At 35.6% G+C, this 19,342-nt stretch overlaps 1 protein-coding gene across 1 annotated transcript in view; it reads right to left on the bottom strand.

Annotated features, from left to right (window-relative positions):
* UBE3C (ubiquitin protein ligase E3C) overlaps positions 1-19,342 on the bottom strand; it is a 72,802-nt gene that overhangs the window by 30,658 nt on the left and 22,802 nt on the right. Inside the window, exons 11-16 of the mRNA XM_027879795.1 lie at positions 13,863-13,949; positions 13,076-13,233; positions 12,283-12,515; positions 6,968-7,072; positions 6,032-6,119; positions 2,529-2,626 (exon numbers count right to left, since the gene is read on the bottom strand). Of these exons, the coding sequence (XP_027735596.1) occupies positions 2,529-2,626; positions 6,032-6,119; positions 6,968-7,072; positions 12,283-12,515; positions 13,076-13,233; positions 13,863-13,949 (769 nt within the window). The remainder of the gene's footprint in view (positions 1-2,528; positions 2,627-6,031; positions 6,120-6,967; positions 7,073-12,282; positions 12,516-13,075; positions 13,234-13,862; positions 13,950-19,342) is intronic.

Below are 19,342 nucleotides of genomic sequence, written 5' to 3'. Positions count from 1 at the left end.
TAATTCAAAGCAAAATCACGGCTAGCACTGCCACATTAAAAAAAGAACCAGAGCATCAGACCAACTAAAAAAAATTATGCCAAGTGAAGTACAAATTGAATTTCACATTGTCCCTCTTCCAGTCTTCACAACAGGAACCTGTTTACCTGAAGAGCAGCTGTAGCTGACTGTGCTTCTATGCCAAGATGTAGCACAGGAGGGGGTTATCTAATGTATAAGAATATTCCCTCCATTCAGGGAGTGTATGTTTACTGTATTCTCTCTTGGCACCACTAGTATATTTACCAAGGGATGTAATCTCCCAATAACATCTCAGACTGCTTTTTAATTAAGAAGATTAGGTAAGAGTCTGCAGGGATGTTTAAAACCAACAAATTTACCATGAAAGAGGAAATCTGACCACAGCAGACAAAACTAGAATAAGGTTTCAAATCTACAGTTTCTCTGGGCAACTGCTGTTGGTGGAGAAGATGCTCTCCAACCAAGATTATAGTATAGACAAAGCCAGATTCTTCCCTAAGGTACCCAGCAGGAAGACAGGAGAAAAGAGTCCTAAGCTGCAGGAAGAGAAACAATGAATGGATGTAAAGAAAAAACTTCATAGTAAGAGTGATTAAATATTGGAAGAGGTTACATGAAAGTCTGTGAAATCTCCATCTTTGGAAAGAGTCAAAACTCATCTGAAGAAGTTCTTGCACACCCTGATCCAACTCTGAAGTTATTCCTCTATGAGGAAGGATGGACTCTTCTTGTTACTGAGTCTGATTCCTACATAACCCAGGGTTCATGCAGATGTTAGTTCTGAAAATAAGAACCTTACGTATAACTGAAACATTTACAGTGATTTTTCATTTACAATAAAAAGTAAGCAATGCTGCCTGAAGCACACAACACAGCAAGGAACATCACCATGGGCAAGCTGACCAAAGGATGGCTTAAGTGGGTGAGAACCAAGGCACTTGATACAAATAAGATTCATTGCCTCCCACAGGCAAATACCAGATTGAAAGGCACAATCCCAATCCCAATGTGCCTTTAGGCTAAAGAGGGTAACATTCCCTGGAGCCAGAAGGCTGAAGAGCCCACCACGAAACTGGACTCTGTAATTGCTTGTAGGAGTATCTGTTATCTGGTAATTCAAGGTCAAAATCTCATGAAGAAGACAGAAATTGAAAGGGCATACAGAACGCTCCCCATACAGAGTAACAAATGGCAAAAAAAAAAAAAAAGAAAATAAAAGAAAAACAAAAAAAAGCCTATTATGGTCTTGTGTGGTGTCTTTTCCCTTACTGCAAGTAGCTTTATAGAGGCAGTGAGAGATTCCAAAGGAATGCTGACTCCTACTATGACACAAAAAGGACTGTCCATACTTGGTCCACAATGCAGTGTAAGAGGATCCCCTCTTTGAACTGTAAAAGTTCAGTCTGCAGCTTTATCCCTCTCTCCAGGCTCTGATGCAATGGTTATTTCAGGTTTTGTGATAAAACCACACAAGGTTTTTTATGAATTCCAGTTGCACCAAACAAGGTTTTATGAATTCCAGAAACAACATATGTGCATCTCAACATAGCTTTGAGACATCCAGAGGCTGTAGACAGTGACTGAGTCATGGCATAGAGGTATCTGCTTGAGGTCACTTCCAATTTTTTCCCTGTAATCCTAGTGCAATACTGCCAGACAGTATCAAGATGTTTGTTGGATAAACTGTTTCATAGAAGCCTGGAAAAATCACTCATTTTCTACCAAAGTTGTCACTGTCTTTTTTGAAAAATACAGACTGGCTTTCCCTATGGAATTATTCCTCATTCCCTTGATGGTGTCTTGAAACTTAACATTTCCAAGACAATTCAGGGAGCAATTTTTAAACAATTCATAGTGTTGAGAAAACCACTTAAAAAATAAATGTGCACAACAGAGTAAAAGCTTCAAAAATATTTATGATGCTAAACGAAATACATTATAGAACTAACAATTACATATATAAAATCTAAAAAAACATCCAAAAGCAAATCTAATCAACCAAGTACAAGAATCTTGCAAGTTTAAAGCTACATACTCTATTCAAGTTCAGCTACTCAGCTATGAATGCAGGAACTTAATTTCTAGGCATTATTTTTCCCGAAAGAACATCCATTATCTCATTCTGAGCAAACCCACCCATCGCTCAAAAGCCTCCAGTTGTGATCTTGCCATCTGTTCCTCACAGACACACAACTGGTCAGTGCTCTGCTACCACAAGAGGGTGCAATCATGTAGATCAGTCACTGAGCTGAGAATGCAAACTGCTCCCGTGTATCTCGCAATGCATGTTCCTAATTCTAATGTAATTATTATCACGGGCAATGTAACTAGTAAAATAAAAGTTATTAAATGTTCAGTTGCTATGAGCACTGAAGAAAAACAATACAGACTGCCATATCCCTCTGCAGGGAACTGATCCAGTTTCTACTTCACTAAGTGCTGATTTAACACTTACTCAAAACAAAAAGCTAAAAAACAAATTGCATATTAAATTAGAAATTAGGTACCTTTACTCTTTCTTCAAAAGGAACTACAAAAGGTAGCTCTGTCAGAATTGCAAGTTGTCGTTCTTCAGATACAGAAAGAGGTGCTGGTTCCAAACCCACTTAAAACAGAAATAATAATTTTAAAAATTTTGGAAAAAAACCACATTTTTTAAACAGTTTATTTTGTATCAAGTGACTCAATTTACTTTGTATAAAAATACATACATTAAAATAGTTTATTTACTACTTAGTCACACAAAGCCTTACCTTTCTTTAAACATTAGTTGCTACACGCAAACTGAAATACAAGCACTGAAAACAAAATGCATATAAAAATAAGTACTTCTGTATCTCTTTAGTTTATTCAGAAAAAAATATCTTGTTATTCCTGGCATTTAAGCTTTTGAATTAAGAAAAAACATGTGATAGAAGACAATTAGGAAGTTGTAATGATTTAGGATTTTCATCTCAGGAATAAACAATATTCCCATCCTGATGATCAATACAGTTTAAAGCTATTGTGCTTTCAACATCATCTAGATTCAATCAAGTCATTTTAGGCAAAAAACCTAAGAATTAAACCAAATCTAACGAAATTAACAGAAAGCATTTATTGCAATGAGTCTTCTCTCCCAACAGCAAGATCACAGCGATCACATTAAATCCCAGTCACAGCAGAAAAAGTGAAAACATCATCAAGAAACTGCAAAATGTACTTAAGAAAAAAATGCTACAGAAGAATTCAAGAAGCCACAGCAGAGAGACTCACTCACATGCAGTTCCCAAGCTACCGTGACCTCCTTTGAACCTTCTTATACCCACAGAGGATGTTTTTAGGAAACAACTCAACTTTGGGTGATGTAGTGTAGAAATGATAATCCTGTTTTAACTTCATGGGAGGAAACTCAGCTGCTGAGCACATATCTGGCCATGAATTAATTAACTGCAATCAGTACTGCTCACTGACTAGACACTGTGGTTAAAGGTCCACCTGGGCTTCAGTCTACAGAGAAAACACTACCCAATGTTGTTTCATTTTCACCTTTCTGAAAAATGACTCCAGAGTGCACACTATTAGTGGACCATATTACAAAATAAGTAAATACTTTGTGTCACTACCCAGTCTGGAAGTTCATAATGACTGTTTCAAGTTTTTTCCTCTGGCTCCTACCGTGGTGACAAGCACCTTCCTGCCTTTCTGCAACTGGGCATCACTTCAGTGTTCTCTTGGCTTTCTGTTTTTTTAACTCCTCAAAGAACTTTAAGGAGTGATATTTTAAGCACCAATTAATAGGATGTGACTCAAAATATCACTATACTTGATGTATATTCATTTGGGTCAGATTTCATCATTGCAACCTGTTGGAATTTCTGATAAAATGCTTATCTGTGATTACCCTTAGTTTACTTAGTAAACATTTTTAATTAAAGTCAATGTATGCAGCCTATTAAGCTAACAGTTAAAAGCACTTTAAATAAAAAGTGCATGTACAGCAAAGGTAAACTGCTACATGACTTCGACAGTTCAATTATTTCGGTCAATTAGTCAATTTTATCTGCATTTCTCCATCACAGCTTCTTTCTTTAAAGAGAAATATGGGATGGAGTCATCAATACAGAGGGCATTTAGAGCTCACGAGTCTGCCATTTAAGTAAATGAAAAAGCACAAATAAACACGACCATATGTGATTCAGCAGTACTTTCATGCTAATTGGCTTTAACCCATATGGAGTCAAGAGGAATTAAACAAGTCATGTGCACATTGTTACCTGCTTGTTTTCACACATTAATGTTCACTTTTTTTTTTTTTTTAGCCTGATTTCATATGACAATGAGGTTTACATGAACACACTGTGTCATCTTCCTTCATCATCTTGCCTCCAGCACATCTTTTGAGCTAATCAGCTGAACTTTTAACTTTGACAGAGAATGGGAAATTCAAAACCACCAAGCATTGTGAAAATTTTCAACTGGATGGACAAGGGAAATTCCTTTAGTGACCTGAACACAGAAACAGCAAGGAGAGTTCTGTTCAGTGTGTCAGCTTGTCCAGTCAGGAAAAATGAGGGCGTGCAGCTGCTCCACTCCAACCACAGCATGCGCTTTCCTTATCCACCAACTGCCCAGACCAAGGCAAATAACAAAACTGAGGGAACTGATGCTATTTTGGGAAGGAAGGCACGGGAGAGAGCTCAGGATACTGTATGTATGAGGGGAAGGAGATCAGTAGCAGGATAATGTGGAAGTATGAATTGTGGAACAGGTCTGACAGTGGAGAACATCAAGACAGTAAATGCAGCTGTTAAGAGCCACGCGGGTCAGTGGAAAAAACATGGATTGCTGATGTGGAGTCTGTAAGCTACACAGGACACAGGCCTGCTGAAGCCTGGCTACTTTTGCTAAAACTTCATATTATCAATCAATTAAAATAGGTGAGTTCCAAAGAAAGACATTAAGCTGAAAAAACATACTATTTATAATTTTGAGGAATAATTACACTGGACTAACCAGCTGTTATCTGGCAACTATACCAAGAAGGTTATCAAAGCAAACTTTTACCATCATAGCTACTCAAATAAAAAAATATCATTACAAGAAGCCCTTAGGTTTCAACCTTGGACAAAGCTCTTAATTCTGTACAACTCTACAGTAGCATTCCAAGGCTTCAGTCTTCTCTACATCATCTGCTGTATAAGGCTAAGCTAACTCAAGCAAATTACATCATCTTGAAAGAGAGTATGGGCTCCTGTAGATAGATCATTTTGCTGCTTAAAGGCCCCATTTTTAAATCATTATTAAACCTGCACAAGCATTAGTGATTTAATGATTATTTTACCTGAGCACAGCAAGATAAAATTTTAGAATAGTGTACCTAAAAAGCTCAAAGAAACAGACTGTCTACATGAGAAAGCACACTGGCACAACTGAGCTAGTGTAAATTTACCATGATCGCTAAGTTTGTCCAGTTCTCTCATCTTTCTCTAGAAGTATTCCACAAAACCCAGATATTTTGAGTAATTCAGGGAGTTAGGTTTCTTATCTAATTAAGAGATAATATTTATAAATAGTAATTAACATTTACCATGTTAAGCTTGTTTGTTAAAGTGTAATATATAATGAAGATTTTTTTTTAATAGTAAACAGTAAAAGCAAAACCTCAATTCTTTACATCTTCAGCAACTGCATTAATTTTCTATCTTATGCAATTGCATTTTATACATACTAATACATATATTTTTAAAACATATTGTTTGTCCACCTCATCATTCCCCTCATCAAGCTTGGGTAAAGCTGTTATTAAACTAAATAACATTAATTATTCTAAAGACATACCTACGTGTATACAGAGACACAATTTTTTAAAATATGTGAAACAAAATTACGGAAGATTGCCTTGGCTTTTGGCTAACGAGACTTTAATAGAAAATACTCAACAGAGCTCTAGAAGAAGCAGATTTTCTTTGCAAAAGGCAAACTGTTATTTTGACTTAGCAAAGCAAAAACTGCACAGACAGTATCTTACCGTCCAAAGTAGATTGCAGTGGTCCTATTCTTCCCATTCTTCTGACTCTCCAGACGTGTCTGGCTGATGGCACATAGAGCTGTGTAACCTAATAAATAAGCAGTATTTTACAGTTAAACATTATCTAATTACACATTATAAGTTACTATTACATAGTAAATATATATAGCTGTGACATCCAAAAGCATGTCTGAGTGCCTGAATATTTTTTAATAAAACATTTAAGTTTTGGTATTTACGATACTAGAGAAGCTGAGTTTGAATTTTGAGATGTCAAAGAAATTCTGTTTACTTTCTGTTGAGAATCAGGTCAGCAGAGTTTAGGAGTACTACTACTTTCCCTAAGGTGTGTGGGCACTATTTTCCTACAAATTATAAAGAACACAGAGAAATGGGGATCCTAAACACAAGGCAAGCAAATGTGCAACCATCAAAAATAAACAGAAAAGTTCACTGATAACTATTCCATGCAAAGCTTCCAGCTGTTAAGCCATCTAATGTGCAAGGCAACCTGAGGTGTAAATTGACTCCTAAACTCCTGGTTTTCGATGATGTAAAGGATGCACTTCCACATTCATATGACCTTTTTCTTCTGCACTCACATACACACTTTTTAAGCCCGATGTCATTTTTTTAAAAAGCTCTTAGAAAAAAACTAATTTTTAGGTGAGTTAAGTACAGAAAATGCTCATGAATTTTCTTTTACTTTGGAAGAGAATTTTGAGGGTGTTTTCCCCAGAACAAACCAATTCTTTTATTTAGCATTCTTACTATGAGAAAATGCAGTAAAATGCCTCTCAGATTTTCAATTCTTCTCTGTTACAAATGCAAACTGCTTACACCATTGCATCGCAGAGCAAGTTTTCTTTTTAGGTTTCCTCTACCACTGAAACTTTGGCACCTGCAAGGCTTAGTGGAAAAGGACATGGCTCTTACCTTATCTGCTTTAATGTTTTCTTGTTCTGAGAGCCAGTGATTTGGCGGGCAGAAACTTCTCCTTGTATCTCTAGATTTCAACATTTTCACTAAGTTTGTGATGACCTAGGTGTCAGAAACACATCCATTCAATATACATTTTGCACTGTGAATAAAATTATATAGTCCAGAAGCAAAAACTTTTTAAAAGAAAAACGTATGAAAATGTTACTTATTTTTAACTTACAAAAACTCGCTCTTAGACTTAAATACCTTAGAATGCAAGTAAGTAATCATGGTTCACTTTTAAGTCATCAAAAAGAAAATGGCTTATTAAAGTCCCATTCAAAAAACTAATAACCAGGACTACACAGGACTTAGTAAGACTGTACACCTAAAATGTTGTATGCCAGTTCAGGGAAACCTAAACAAATCATTGCTAACATTAAATTACTTATTTAACAACAATAACACCTAACCAGGTAACTTATACCATGTTCCTTTACATAGATTTCTTGTTTTCTTTTTTTTTGTTTGTTTGCTTATACATGTTTTCAGCAATGAAATGTGTGAATAGATATATGCTTTGAAATAGAGAACTATTTAGCTATTCTTGCCTACTGCTTATTCCAAAACAAGAGATTCTGAACAATCTGGCTGACTTTTAGGTTTTCTCTGTCCACAAGGAGAGAGATCCTTAAATTTCTGTACATCTTTTTTTTTAGGGAAAACGCTCCACAGAAGAACAAAACTTCTGTTTCCGTCTCAAGACAAAGGTCACACTGACCCCTCCACATAAAACAAATCTGAGGCATCAACTAATACACAGTGGGTATTTCTGCCCACGGTCAATAAATCTGACTAACTAACCAGCAGAAGAACCTGTGATGTTCTTCTCAATGGCCAAACTGTACAAAAGCAAACATCAATTTCAGAAAGCAGAGAAGGCAGAAACATTCAACTGGCAATAAAACATAATATCAAAAGTTACATCTCTAAAGCAGATGAAAAATTAACTACTACTGGTTGCTGCATTAACAAAATAAAGCATTTCCAGCTAAAGGTGCCTTGCAGTAGTCCTAGGAATTTGCTGATGACATCACCTCACCACACACCGAGGTGATTTTCTGTGTTAAAAAACAAGTGCTGATATTCTTAAGGGTAAAGCTCTACATATGAAAATACACTACAGGTTCTCTTCTTGTCAATTAATACCTTTTCAGCATTTTAAAAGATGGCTAAGAGAAATAAATATTCATCTCATCCAGAAAGAGCACACAATTTATCAGATGAACTGTACTCTCCAAGTTCTTGTCTCTATTGAAACAGATCCCAGTGTGACTCGCTCAGTTGTTTATACAGCACACCAAAGCCTACCATAAGATTGCTAAAGGGTTCAACATATCAGATTCTGAAAGTAAAATCACTTTTGAAAAAAGCCCAGCCCAAACATGCCTGAAAGCAGACCGAAAGATGACCATTTCCACAAAAAAGGATGGTAACCAAATGTTCTTACAGTGATTATCATAAGAAGCACAAAAAGCTCCTACAGTCCTAAAATTATGTGTGGGGAGGCTTGCTGTAATTTTAATTTGATAGGCACATGTATAGTGTATTATTGTAATGTTATTTTCAAACAAAAATGTGTTAGGTAGAAGCTCCTTAGTGCATTAATAAGTTACTAAGCCCTTTCGCAAAAGAGGCTATAAGCATTTACCTGGAAAGCACCTAGGAACAGCAGTTTAACAAATTTTTGGTTTTCAGCTGAACCACAGGGAGTGACGATGCACACACCTGCACTTCTCCCATCCACAAGCACATCAGCTGAAACCACTATGTTTAATTCATTTTTATTCATAAGGAATTCAAATTATAAAAGGCAATTCTGTTATTATTATAACCATACAGTCAGGAAATGAGAAAACTCAAAAGATAACTGGTTTATTCATATCTTCCTAACAAAACTGGGTAGGTGACAAAAACAGTTATCACGGTCACTAGGGTGTCTTTGTAATATTGTATTTTTCTTGGCAGTTTCCTCAAACCCAGGATCAAAAATAAAACTAAATATAAGTAGAGATACCAAGCTAACAAGTACTCCACCTCAGGCATAATTGCCATACTTGGTTGCACATGTATGGAGTGGCATCCCTTCTGTCCACAGCTGAACCACATCAGGCCAACACTACATAAAACATAATTAAGTGGAATCAATAGAATATTAAATTACTAGTCTAAAAAGACATTATCACTGCTACAATGAACAGCCTTCTGTTTTGCAACCTTTAAGTACAGCACTTGAAAAATGAATAGAAAAAAATGTACACAAAGCTTTTCTGAAATAATCTTACTAAAAGACTAAATGGGCAGGTGTCAAGAGTAATGGAATTTAGTGGGCCTTCTAAAGAATTCTGCGTCTAGATGCTACACCTTTTAACATCCAGTTTTTATAATAACATCTTGAATAAAGACAGAACAAAGAATGCTATTAAGGGATCTGTCTGATTACACAGGAATTTTCATCACCTTGCCCTTGTAAAATTCAGTGCAGGTTAGATGAGTCACTGAAACTCTGTGCTCTCATTACCACTTTAGGTAAGATAAACATTTCTAAAAAGGAAAATAAAATCAGAAAAGACTATCCACATGAAGACCATGTGGATAAAATATTTTACAAGCAGCTAAAGAAACCTTAAAGGGAGCTGCATCAAATGAGGTGAGATTGGAGCTCCTGCAGAATGCACAGGTACTGAGAACACTTGTTACCACAGCTCAGGACTGCTTTGTAAAAATTTCTGGAGTATGTCTTCTATTGAAAGGGAAGACGCAATGCAATAAATAATAATAAAATGGGTATTTCTTTTCAATAGTGTCAAGTGCAAGTAACATTTAAAACTGAAATTCAGCAAGATTAGCAACTTGATTTCATAGAATTAACTCGAGATAGTGAAATAATTATTTTATTTGACAAAATTCCTTTTCACGTACTCATAACTTAAGCTCCTCTATGGAATCTGTAACAGTTGATTACACCACTCATTATTACACAAAGCCAAAAATGGGGGATTCTATTGAATGAAGACATTTGCACATGTAAACCTTACCAATGACATCCAATTTGTTACCAAATATGCACATTACTGTCGGCAGCCTCGCTGTTACCAGACTTCCCATTACTTTGCAGAAGTAAAGCCTATATTTGTGTGCACACGTGTGTATATATATAAATATGTATGTGTATATATATATATATATATATATATTTCATTCATTTCATATATGCAGATATGTATTCCATGAGACACCAGAGGCATGGAAAATACACAAAACAAGTGTGGGGAATTGAAAGAAAAAAGGAAAAAATAAATAAAAAGCACAGGTAAGGAAGGGGTGTGCCTTTCTGTCTGCAGGCAGCTTGCAAAAGCTTTAGCAAAGATAAATTCAATATATTTGATATATACATCTATTTGGCATAATGCAAAAGAAAGAAAAAGTACTTTCTACTTAAATTTGTAATTAAATACTTCATCTTTTTTAATGATTTGGAAGAAGGCATTGCTGCCTGCTTATGGCAAGAAGTTGTTTTGAGGCTGCCCTCAGGAAAGACTCTGTGCTATGTACAGTGGTCTTCTTGATGAGATTAACTTTAGCCATGTGCAATTTTCATCTGTAACAATATGTTTCTGAAGAAGTAAACAAGGGAAGCTTTGCTATCACCTTCTTTTGTGGGCAGAAAAGACATACCTTGAAGATTTACATTTCTAATTCAGCTAATGGAAGGCAACCCTGGCTCCTGAAAACAGTAAGAGTACACCAGGTTTTGACAGTTCCACTACAAGTTTAATTCCTGACTGCCAAAGTGGGACAGAGTAACTCGGGATTTTACAGCTTTCTGAACTGCAGCAAAATACGATCAAATTCACCTGAAATCTATGCAGCCTACACAAAGACTGATTAACAAACTAAAGCAAACAAACAGAAAATGGCATGATATGAACTGCATACATGAAAATACCCCTGGCATGCCATCTTTCTTGGAAAAATAGACACACTGAGGTTTCCACTTGTGACCTTTAAATCAAAAAGTTTATTTGCGATTTAAAGACAAGTAATTAAATTAAATTGTGCAAACATATATTAGATCAATCTGTGCAAATTACAAATTCAGCGGTGCATTAGGACTGTATTCAGTGCAATCAAAACATTATCAGTTACTCTCACTGCTATTAATGCTTATGCTCATAAGTGAAATGTGTTGTAAAATCAGGCAGAATAGGCTGGATAGAGGCTATCTTAGACTTGTAGAATGAATAAGCATTCCTTAATTAGCCCATCAGGTTAAGTGCAAGCCTTAATGGGCCTTTCCTAAAGTCTAGCATGACATCTTTCTCCAAACATGGCCAAGAAGAAAGTTCCATTAGCAATATTAATACAAGCTTAGTTGATCATTTTCATTCAATTAACTTCTTTCAATTAAATAGATAGCTTGACAAAAGCAGTGATAAAAGACCTGAAGGGACAGCTGATGACTCGAACTGAACATTAGTGTGCGAGAGGTCGCCGGTATTAAACAGACTGTAAATCTAGCATTCAATTTGGAAAATGCATTTCTTCTGCTCCCACTTCTTTAATGAGCAATTTTAGCTGACTGGATGTGTTTGCTGCAGAATTTTCATGACAAGTCAAGCACTCCTTTTTTTTTCGGCAACGGTTATATTAGGGTTTTTTTTTTCCTGCCAATATTTTCAGCTTCTCTTAACTCATGTATCAGGTAGGATGCCATGGATAAAACCATTCAAGCAGAAATACATTGGTAGGCATCCAGAAAAAACATACATTAAGTTCACATTTTCTAAGCCAGATTCACCTTCCTGCTAATATCCCAGTAAATCCAAAAGGAGTAATACCAACAGATTTTAGTGGAACACCAACCAAACCAATACAAAATGGTACCAATTTAGTGAGTCTCTAGTATAGAAGTACCTGAGTAATCGTAAGATTCTGTTAGAATTTCACACCTACATAAAGTTATGACAACATGCTTAAGTACCTCATCGAATGGGAGCCCAAGTTAAACCCCATATTTTATACAGTAACTTTTTTATAAACGAGATCAGCAAGAAAATTAAGAGTTGCCAGAAGAAAAAAAACGTGTTACAGTTATCACAATTAAGTTACCCAAAGTTTAGCACATATGCCAAACAGCAGCCTTCCCAAATCCATAGTCCTTGTTACAACATCATTAAAATTAGAGAGAAAAAAACAAGTAATCTCCCACCTCTGGCAGAAGCCTGAAGATTTTATTTAAGTATGTTCTGAAAATTGACACAATTTACCTTGAATAACTGAATCCACCTTTTCTGCTCTGTCTGGATACACTGCTGCATTTCCGTATTTTTTGTTACTCCAACACTTCTAAATGCTGCAATATATTCCTCACGGACCTCTGGCTTTGTTTCCGGGTAAGCCAACTTTATGATTCCTAAACATGCATCTCGAAGGCAGCGTGATAATATTACAAGCTCTTCTAATGTAAAAGGCATCATTGATGATTGTCTTTGACCTACAGCTACACAAAACACAAGTTTAAGTTTCCTTAACTGACTTTTTCTCAATTATTGCATTATTTTAAAACAACACTTATTTAATTGAAACTTAATTACTCACACACAAAACCTAAAGGTAGAGAAAAGAAACATCACCCAAAAACAGAATCAGTAAACATTTATAATGGAGATGAAGTCTTGGAACTGTCTGCAGTATTTTAATTAAAATATCCTCTTGTTCTCTTTTGTGATTCCTCTGTTAAATTTATACATTAGATTACAGGTTCAGTCCAGAAGAAGTTCACTCTCTTCACTAACTCATTAAAAATTATCATGATTAATAACTTCCATATCAGACCCTGTAAAGCTACGGTTCACAATGTGCAGACCATCAATTTTTGTCTCCTTTTTCTAAATGCAATCACCATGAAAGAGCCAGCTGACAGCTGAGTGCTCAAGGGACCATCAGCAAGTCAGCCCAGGAGAGCCTTCCTCAGGATGTCAGCAAATCATTGTCCAGGGAATTCTGCCTTACACAAAAACATTTTGCAAAGCACTGCTATTTGCTGGACTTGAAACTCACCTTCTATTGGATCACCAAAGAATTCGTTATCATGAATAGAAATGAGTGAATGACTAAACAAAGAACTGAAAAGGTAGAAGAGAGGGATAATTCGGCTGGAGTCTTCTAAAGACATTGGAGAGCCTCTTGAAATCACTTGAAGGAGTGGCACCATAGACCTTAAAATATAAAATGCAATATAAAAGAGATGGTAAATTAAATACTGTAAAAAATATTACCTTTCACATTCTAGTAAAAAATATGGTAGTGGCTCCCACAGCAAAATAACGACAGTGCTTTCAGATAAATATTTCTAATCCTTGCAAAGTGAGGTTACTCTTTGCAAGTTCTGGTATCTCAGTGTCTCCACGATGGATAAACTTTGGCATTATCTGCCACAGACTGCAGACACTTTTGAGACACAAAGCAAGGAGAGTGACTGGTCTGTATGTCAGCACTGAGCACACCCCTAGGTCCAACGCCTCAGCTCCCAGGAACCTGTTTCTGCCACCACCAAGTTCTGGACAACTCAAAGTACATAAAATAAAACTCGCACACCTGGGATGAAGGATTTGGGGCTTTGGTGTTTGTTACACAGATGCTAGTAAGCACTTCAAAAACTACAAAATACTTAACTTATTTAAAATAATTAGTTTCTTTATTTACAACTGTCCAATTTCCACGATTTTGCTCAGTTTTATGAAATCATAGCAGTTAAGTTACCATACCTCTAACTGTCCCATTCCCCTTTCCCTAGATATGCTCTATTTTAACAAAGACTCAGTTCCAGAAATGGCACAATACATACCCTGTAATCATTCGTGTAGTCATTGAAGATATCAAATACCAAAGATGCCTCAGGAATCTGGCATTAAAGGCTAAACTATAAAGAAGCCTGCAAGAGGAAGTTCAAATAAATTGTGTCTTCCAAAATACCGTATTCACATAACAAAATGCTTCTGTAAGAACTTTTCTGTCAAGCATTTCTCAAAAAATTAACGATTTAAATTTTATTTTTTCCAGATGGAAGTTGTTATTCTGATCAAATCTGGTGAAAGCACCAAATGCTGAAAACCAAGCATATAAATCCTTATACTTAAAATACACAGCTTTCATTAATTCAACAACAAACCATGCAATATGAACCCATGTTCGCAGTCTCCTGCAGAATTCAATACACATTAATAAAAATAATACACACTTTTGATCTATTTATCTGGGACTTTTTAAATTCTAATATAGAAAATCACACCAAAATAGTTAGCTGATCACTTCTGTGGTTCTTCTGACATTAACAAACAGCAATTTTTGCAGAAGGTAGATTAAAATGCCTTTATTTTTGTCAGAACTATTGATTTCAAATTATGTAGCAATTTCACTGGTATACACTGCTTGGCAGATAGAACTACACAATGGAACAGTGTCTGTCAGGACAGCAACAACTACACTAATCCATCTGTAGAGAGAAAATTGTTTATACACCTGTAAAAATAAATGTGTAAGTTCTTAAGTCAGTTATATACAGGACTGACTAACCATATTATGTCAGACATGATTACAGCATGATAAACTTTTTTTAAAAAATGAGAACGAGAAAGCTTCCTGGAATGAAAGTCTCCCCCAGATGATTTTTTTCCCCTTGCAGGAAGCAACATTTGAGACAAAATCATTTGAAACAATGTCTTCTAGGAAACCAAACAGGATTTCACTGACTTTCACTTTCATTTTTTGGGTACTGAAGAACAATATTCAGTTAGTTGTCCTAAATTCTACTTTCCTAGGTCTCCTAATTATTATTAGAAAAAGTAAAGTAAAACGGATACTGAGGCCAAGTCTCCTCTCAGTGGTCAACAGCTTTTTAACATCAAAGTTCTCTGTGGCCAAGCATACTTCCTTATTAAAGCAAATTATTCTGACATTTGGGTGAAAATTATGCATTTTCATATAATGGAGGGTTTATTACACCTAGCTTATTTAAAATAAGGATTTGTATTTTAATGTTTAAATATCTGAATAATAGCTCAGATGTCTTGGTTTCCAAAATGAGAAGTTTCCTCAGTGACCTTGAGTGTTTGGCCTCATATTTGAAATGAAAAGTGATTTGGCACAGAGCCGTCAGCTCTCATACGGTCTCCAAGTGAAAACTTGTTAATTTTACAATCATCCCTGGAAATTATGTAGTAGTTTTAGCAGAAATGAACAAACATTACGGACACTGAACCTATCATAATGTAATTCGGTTTTTTGTTCTAGCAATATTCAGCAATAATGAAGGGGAAGAAAGGACAAATCTTAAGAGCTTATAATAATAACCTTTGCCTAAGTTTTAGCCATTTTTATTCCATCTCCGTGATTCAGGCAATCAATTGTAGCAACTGCTCTATTTCATGGCCTGATTCCAGAAATGCTGAATGTATTCAACTTTCACATTTCCCTTTCCTGAAAATCTGATTAAATACAAAAATGCAAATTTGGTAGAAGATGGTATCATACAGCCTGTTTTGTACAGATGAAATACCTACGAACGTGAAGCAGATGAATTCATCGGTTCTAAAGTTTCAATTCTCAATTTTCTGTACTGTGACCAGAAAAAAAAACATGAAACTGCGAACTAAACACAGAACTGATGAATTGGACCTTGTGTTACAAAAGTTTTGCATCACTAGATTCACCTGGAATATAATCCATTGCAAAAGTAAAGATGGCAGAAAAATACTGTTACCTTTCCACTCCAAGTACAGAAATTGGCTTTCAAAGTTGAAGGTAATAATTGTAACAACAACAAAAAACCAACCAACCAACCAAAAAACCCAAACAAAAAAGAAACCCAACACAAAATATAAAGATGACTTTGAAAAGCCCTATCTCTGAAAAATTTCAAGAAATTGACCGTACTAAAGTTTCAAAATTTTTGGCTTCACATGGGGGGGGGGGAGGGGAGGAACAAACAAACAAACAAACAAACAACTGAAAAAATTAAAGAGCAAAAAATAAAAAATTTGAGAATTAAAATAGGCCAAAATCCACCTTACTTGGTCTTTTCCCTTGGCAGAGAAAAGAAATGCATCTGCTTATAAACAGCCTTTCCAGGTAGAACTACATTAGCATAACACAGTGCAAGAACTCCTGATAAACTGCAGAACATTGCAGGGATGGCTCATATATCCTGAAGATAAAGCCTTATCAATCCACAAAGTTTAGAGATCAGTTAATATAAAACTTGGGTGTCCATAGAGTCTTGACCACCTTTTCTTTTAAAGAAAAAAACCACCTCCACAAAAAAAAAATAGAAATAAAAAAGATCAGACATTATTTCTTTTTATGTAGATTTTTATAACCTAACTCAGGAGTTCAATTTTCAATATGTGTACTAGTCTAAAAATAAACCAAGTGGCTAAAGTTTAACCCACTCTCATCTGGGGGTTTTGCATTTTCTTGAAAGTCTCACTAAATGCCCCCAATTTGTTTATTATGAGATCATTATATGTGTTTTATGTAATGGATTAACAGATTTTCTGTGAAGTCCAATATTAAGATTTAGCACTGTCATTTGGGAGAAGAACCATTTTTCTGCTTCCAGAAAGGATGAACTCCTTTCAAGTGCAAAAAATGCACACTACCTCAGCCCCAGGCTAGGACAGAGTTAAATTCAATCCAGTGATTTCTGTTAAGGATCAATTTTAATCATACCAAATTATATTATCTACTCCCAAAAGTAAGTACATAATGATCATTTATTTAGAACCTCGTTTCTCTCTCTAGGTATCTAATTGTCCACAAAGGCCACATGATTTATGTGTACTTGCCAGAACAGTATTTTGGGCACCTCTGGTTTTAAAAAAAGTGTCAAATTCCTCCTGTGCAACGGGACAGATTAAATGACCCATTAGGCTTAATTTAGCTGAGACACCACTACAAGTTAATTAGTTAAAGGCAAGATTTTCAGTCTGGGCCATAAATTGGGCCCAGTTTCCCACTGAGACCATTTAAGTTAATGAAGAGAATCCAGCAGAATGAGAGGAGCTCACACAGCCTGTGACAGGTCACTCCTGCCACGGCAGCGGCTTCTGTCACTCCAGAACTGCGAGCACGAGGCAGCACCAAAGCCATCCTTAAACAGAACTACCCTGCTCTCCAGCCTGCTTTATGCTTCGGACTCTCTTTGCACTGGGCCAAGGATGTAAAGCAAAGCTTAAAAAAATAAGCTCAAACTTCATATACAATGATTCTGGTTTTAAGAAAGACACAACGCAGCATCAGAACATTCCCTAAAGAAATACTCCCATAGCTTCATGGAAAACCTAAATCTCAGCACATGTATGAAGACAGGCTACTCAGATTACACCAGAACGATTCTGAACTGCAGGTTTGAGATGAGCACTGTTATATTAATTAAACAGCAGTGACATACAGCCAGTATGAAACTGTTAAGCCCAGATTAGTGATCACTCAGGGGCACTGATCAGACAGCGACTGATGTCCCGGTACAAGCACAGTTTCCATCCCTATTTCATATTCAGCTGTGATGACCTGAAGTCATCATTAATTACACCCCTAAATATTTTGCAGAACTAGAATTTACTATTTTTATTATTTAAAGAAAAACCTTGCAAGTCTCTCTATAACGAGAACTATGCTCCAAGAATCAAGTTTTCTCTTTTTAGTAACAGTATTCAATAATATCTACCAACTTTACAGTGAAAAGACAAAAGACCTGTCCCTCTGAAAACAAGCCCAATTCCCAGTGACTTCTCTATAATCAGGATTTTATTTTACATCTCCTCATCTGTGTTACTGAACACAAGATACACAAGTTTGTTTTTTTCTATAACATGGGCTTGACTGTTTATTTCCAGAGCCTATTCAGAATTTCTGACAACTAACCAAAAAAAATGTATGGTTACATTTATCCACCTCTGGGTCCCACTGCCCTCTGTAGAGAGTCACAAAAGAACTTTACAGGCTTGCTTCTTTCAAAACTACACTGTAATTCTGGGTACCTTGTTCTGTTCTCTCTTGGTCTCTGCTGCAAAACCAAGGAAAACACTGAGTTAATTCAACAACACCAACTACATAATATCAACAATCACTCTGAGAAGCCACAAGAAAAAAAAGCATTCAACTTTATCAGAGTGACAAAAGTCTATACGGTGAGTTTCTTATTTTTGTTCAAGGAGGGAAAAAACCTCAGAACTATTAAAAGGATGCAGAGATATTTGTTGTTTCCTTCCTTCCAAAGCCTGTGTTAATCTTAGCCTAATTTTCTTTGCAGTTATTGAAAAATTATTTTCAATTATTACTCTCTTTATTTAGCATCCCACTTTGCAGATTTGCAGCCTTTATGTTTTTAATTATCATTGTTTTCTATTAGAGTTGTAAATGCTCTTAAATAAACAGTCTTTGTAAGAACTCTCTTTTAAACCATTTGACCCAGTCTGTTTCCAAACAGAAAGTAAAAGAGCATTATTGAGCTCTTAGATTATATTAAAAGTAATTTGAAATAAATTATTTCTACTTAACTATTTCTACATGGTTTAATTAAACAGCTACACTTTATTCTGAATATTAAGTAATTTAAAAGTTAGTTTCAAAACAAGTGCAGCATCTTTTAAAGATCTATCATTAAATTTGATAAAATTATTGAGCAATTAAAAAAATCATCAGGCAATTTAAAAAGTGGAAATTAATGGTAAAAAGTCTTTTAATATGCTTTTGAAATGCCACAGTATTTACTACCTTTCAAACAAGCATCAAATATCTAGAATAGCTGCTTAGTAACCTAGACTAGGTCTAATACGCACTGAGAACAGGACAAAAGATTGACACCTCCTGAAAAGATGATCCCTGGCAAACCCAACCCTTACGGCTGACTTGGAACTCGGAACTAGTAATTAAATGTCTACTTCAATTTATCCAATACCTATGTGAATTAACTTCATTTTGTCCATGGAAGTAATTCCACTGCTATCACTGACACAAATCTTTGTATCTCTACCATTATTTCTAAAATTCAGCTACTTGGGAACTATTCAGAAGTTAAAATTTGTAAATTACTTTCCAGTAGAAGATGTTGAGTAGAGCTTTCATAACTCCTGAAAGTATCCAATGTTTTAAATTGCTTGTTATCACAAATAATTGCAAAGACCCAATATGGCTTCTCAGAGGAAGTAGGTGCCATACTCACACAATTAAAGTTCTGTGACTTCTTTATTCATTAAACACCCTTTTCCACACAGTTCACCAGCAGATCTCAAGTCAAAGCAGTGATGCATTTAAGCTCAGTAATTA

Source organism: Empidonax traillii, unplaced genomic scaffold (assembly GCF_003031625.1).
Source record: "Empidonax traillii isolate 1590-97213 ecotype Southwest subspecies unplaced genomic scaffold, ASM303162v1 scaffold58:size1836614, whole genome shotgun sequence".
NCBI classification, from domain to species: domain Eukaryota; kingdom Metazoa; phylum Chordata; class Aves; order Passeriformes; family Tyrannidae; genus Empidonax; species Empidonax traillii.
The sequence above is the reverse complement of the archived record's forward strand: the minus strand, read 5'-3'. Positions and strand labels throughout refer to the sequence as shown.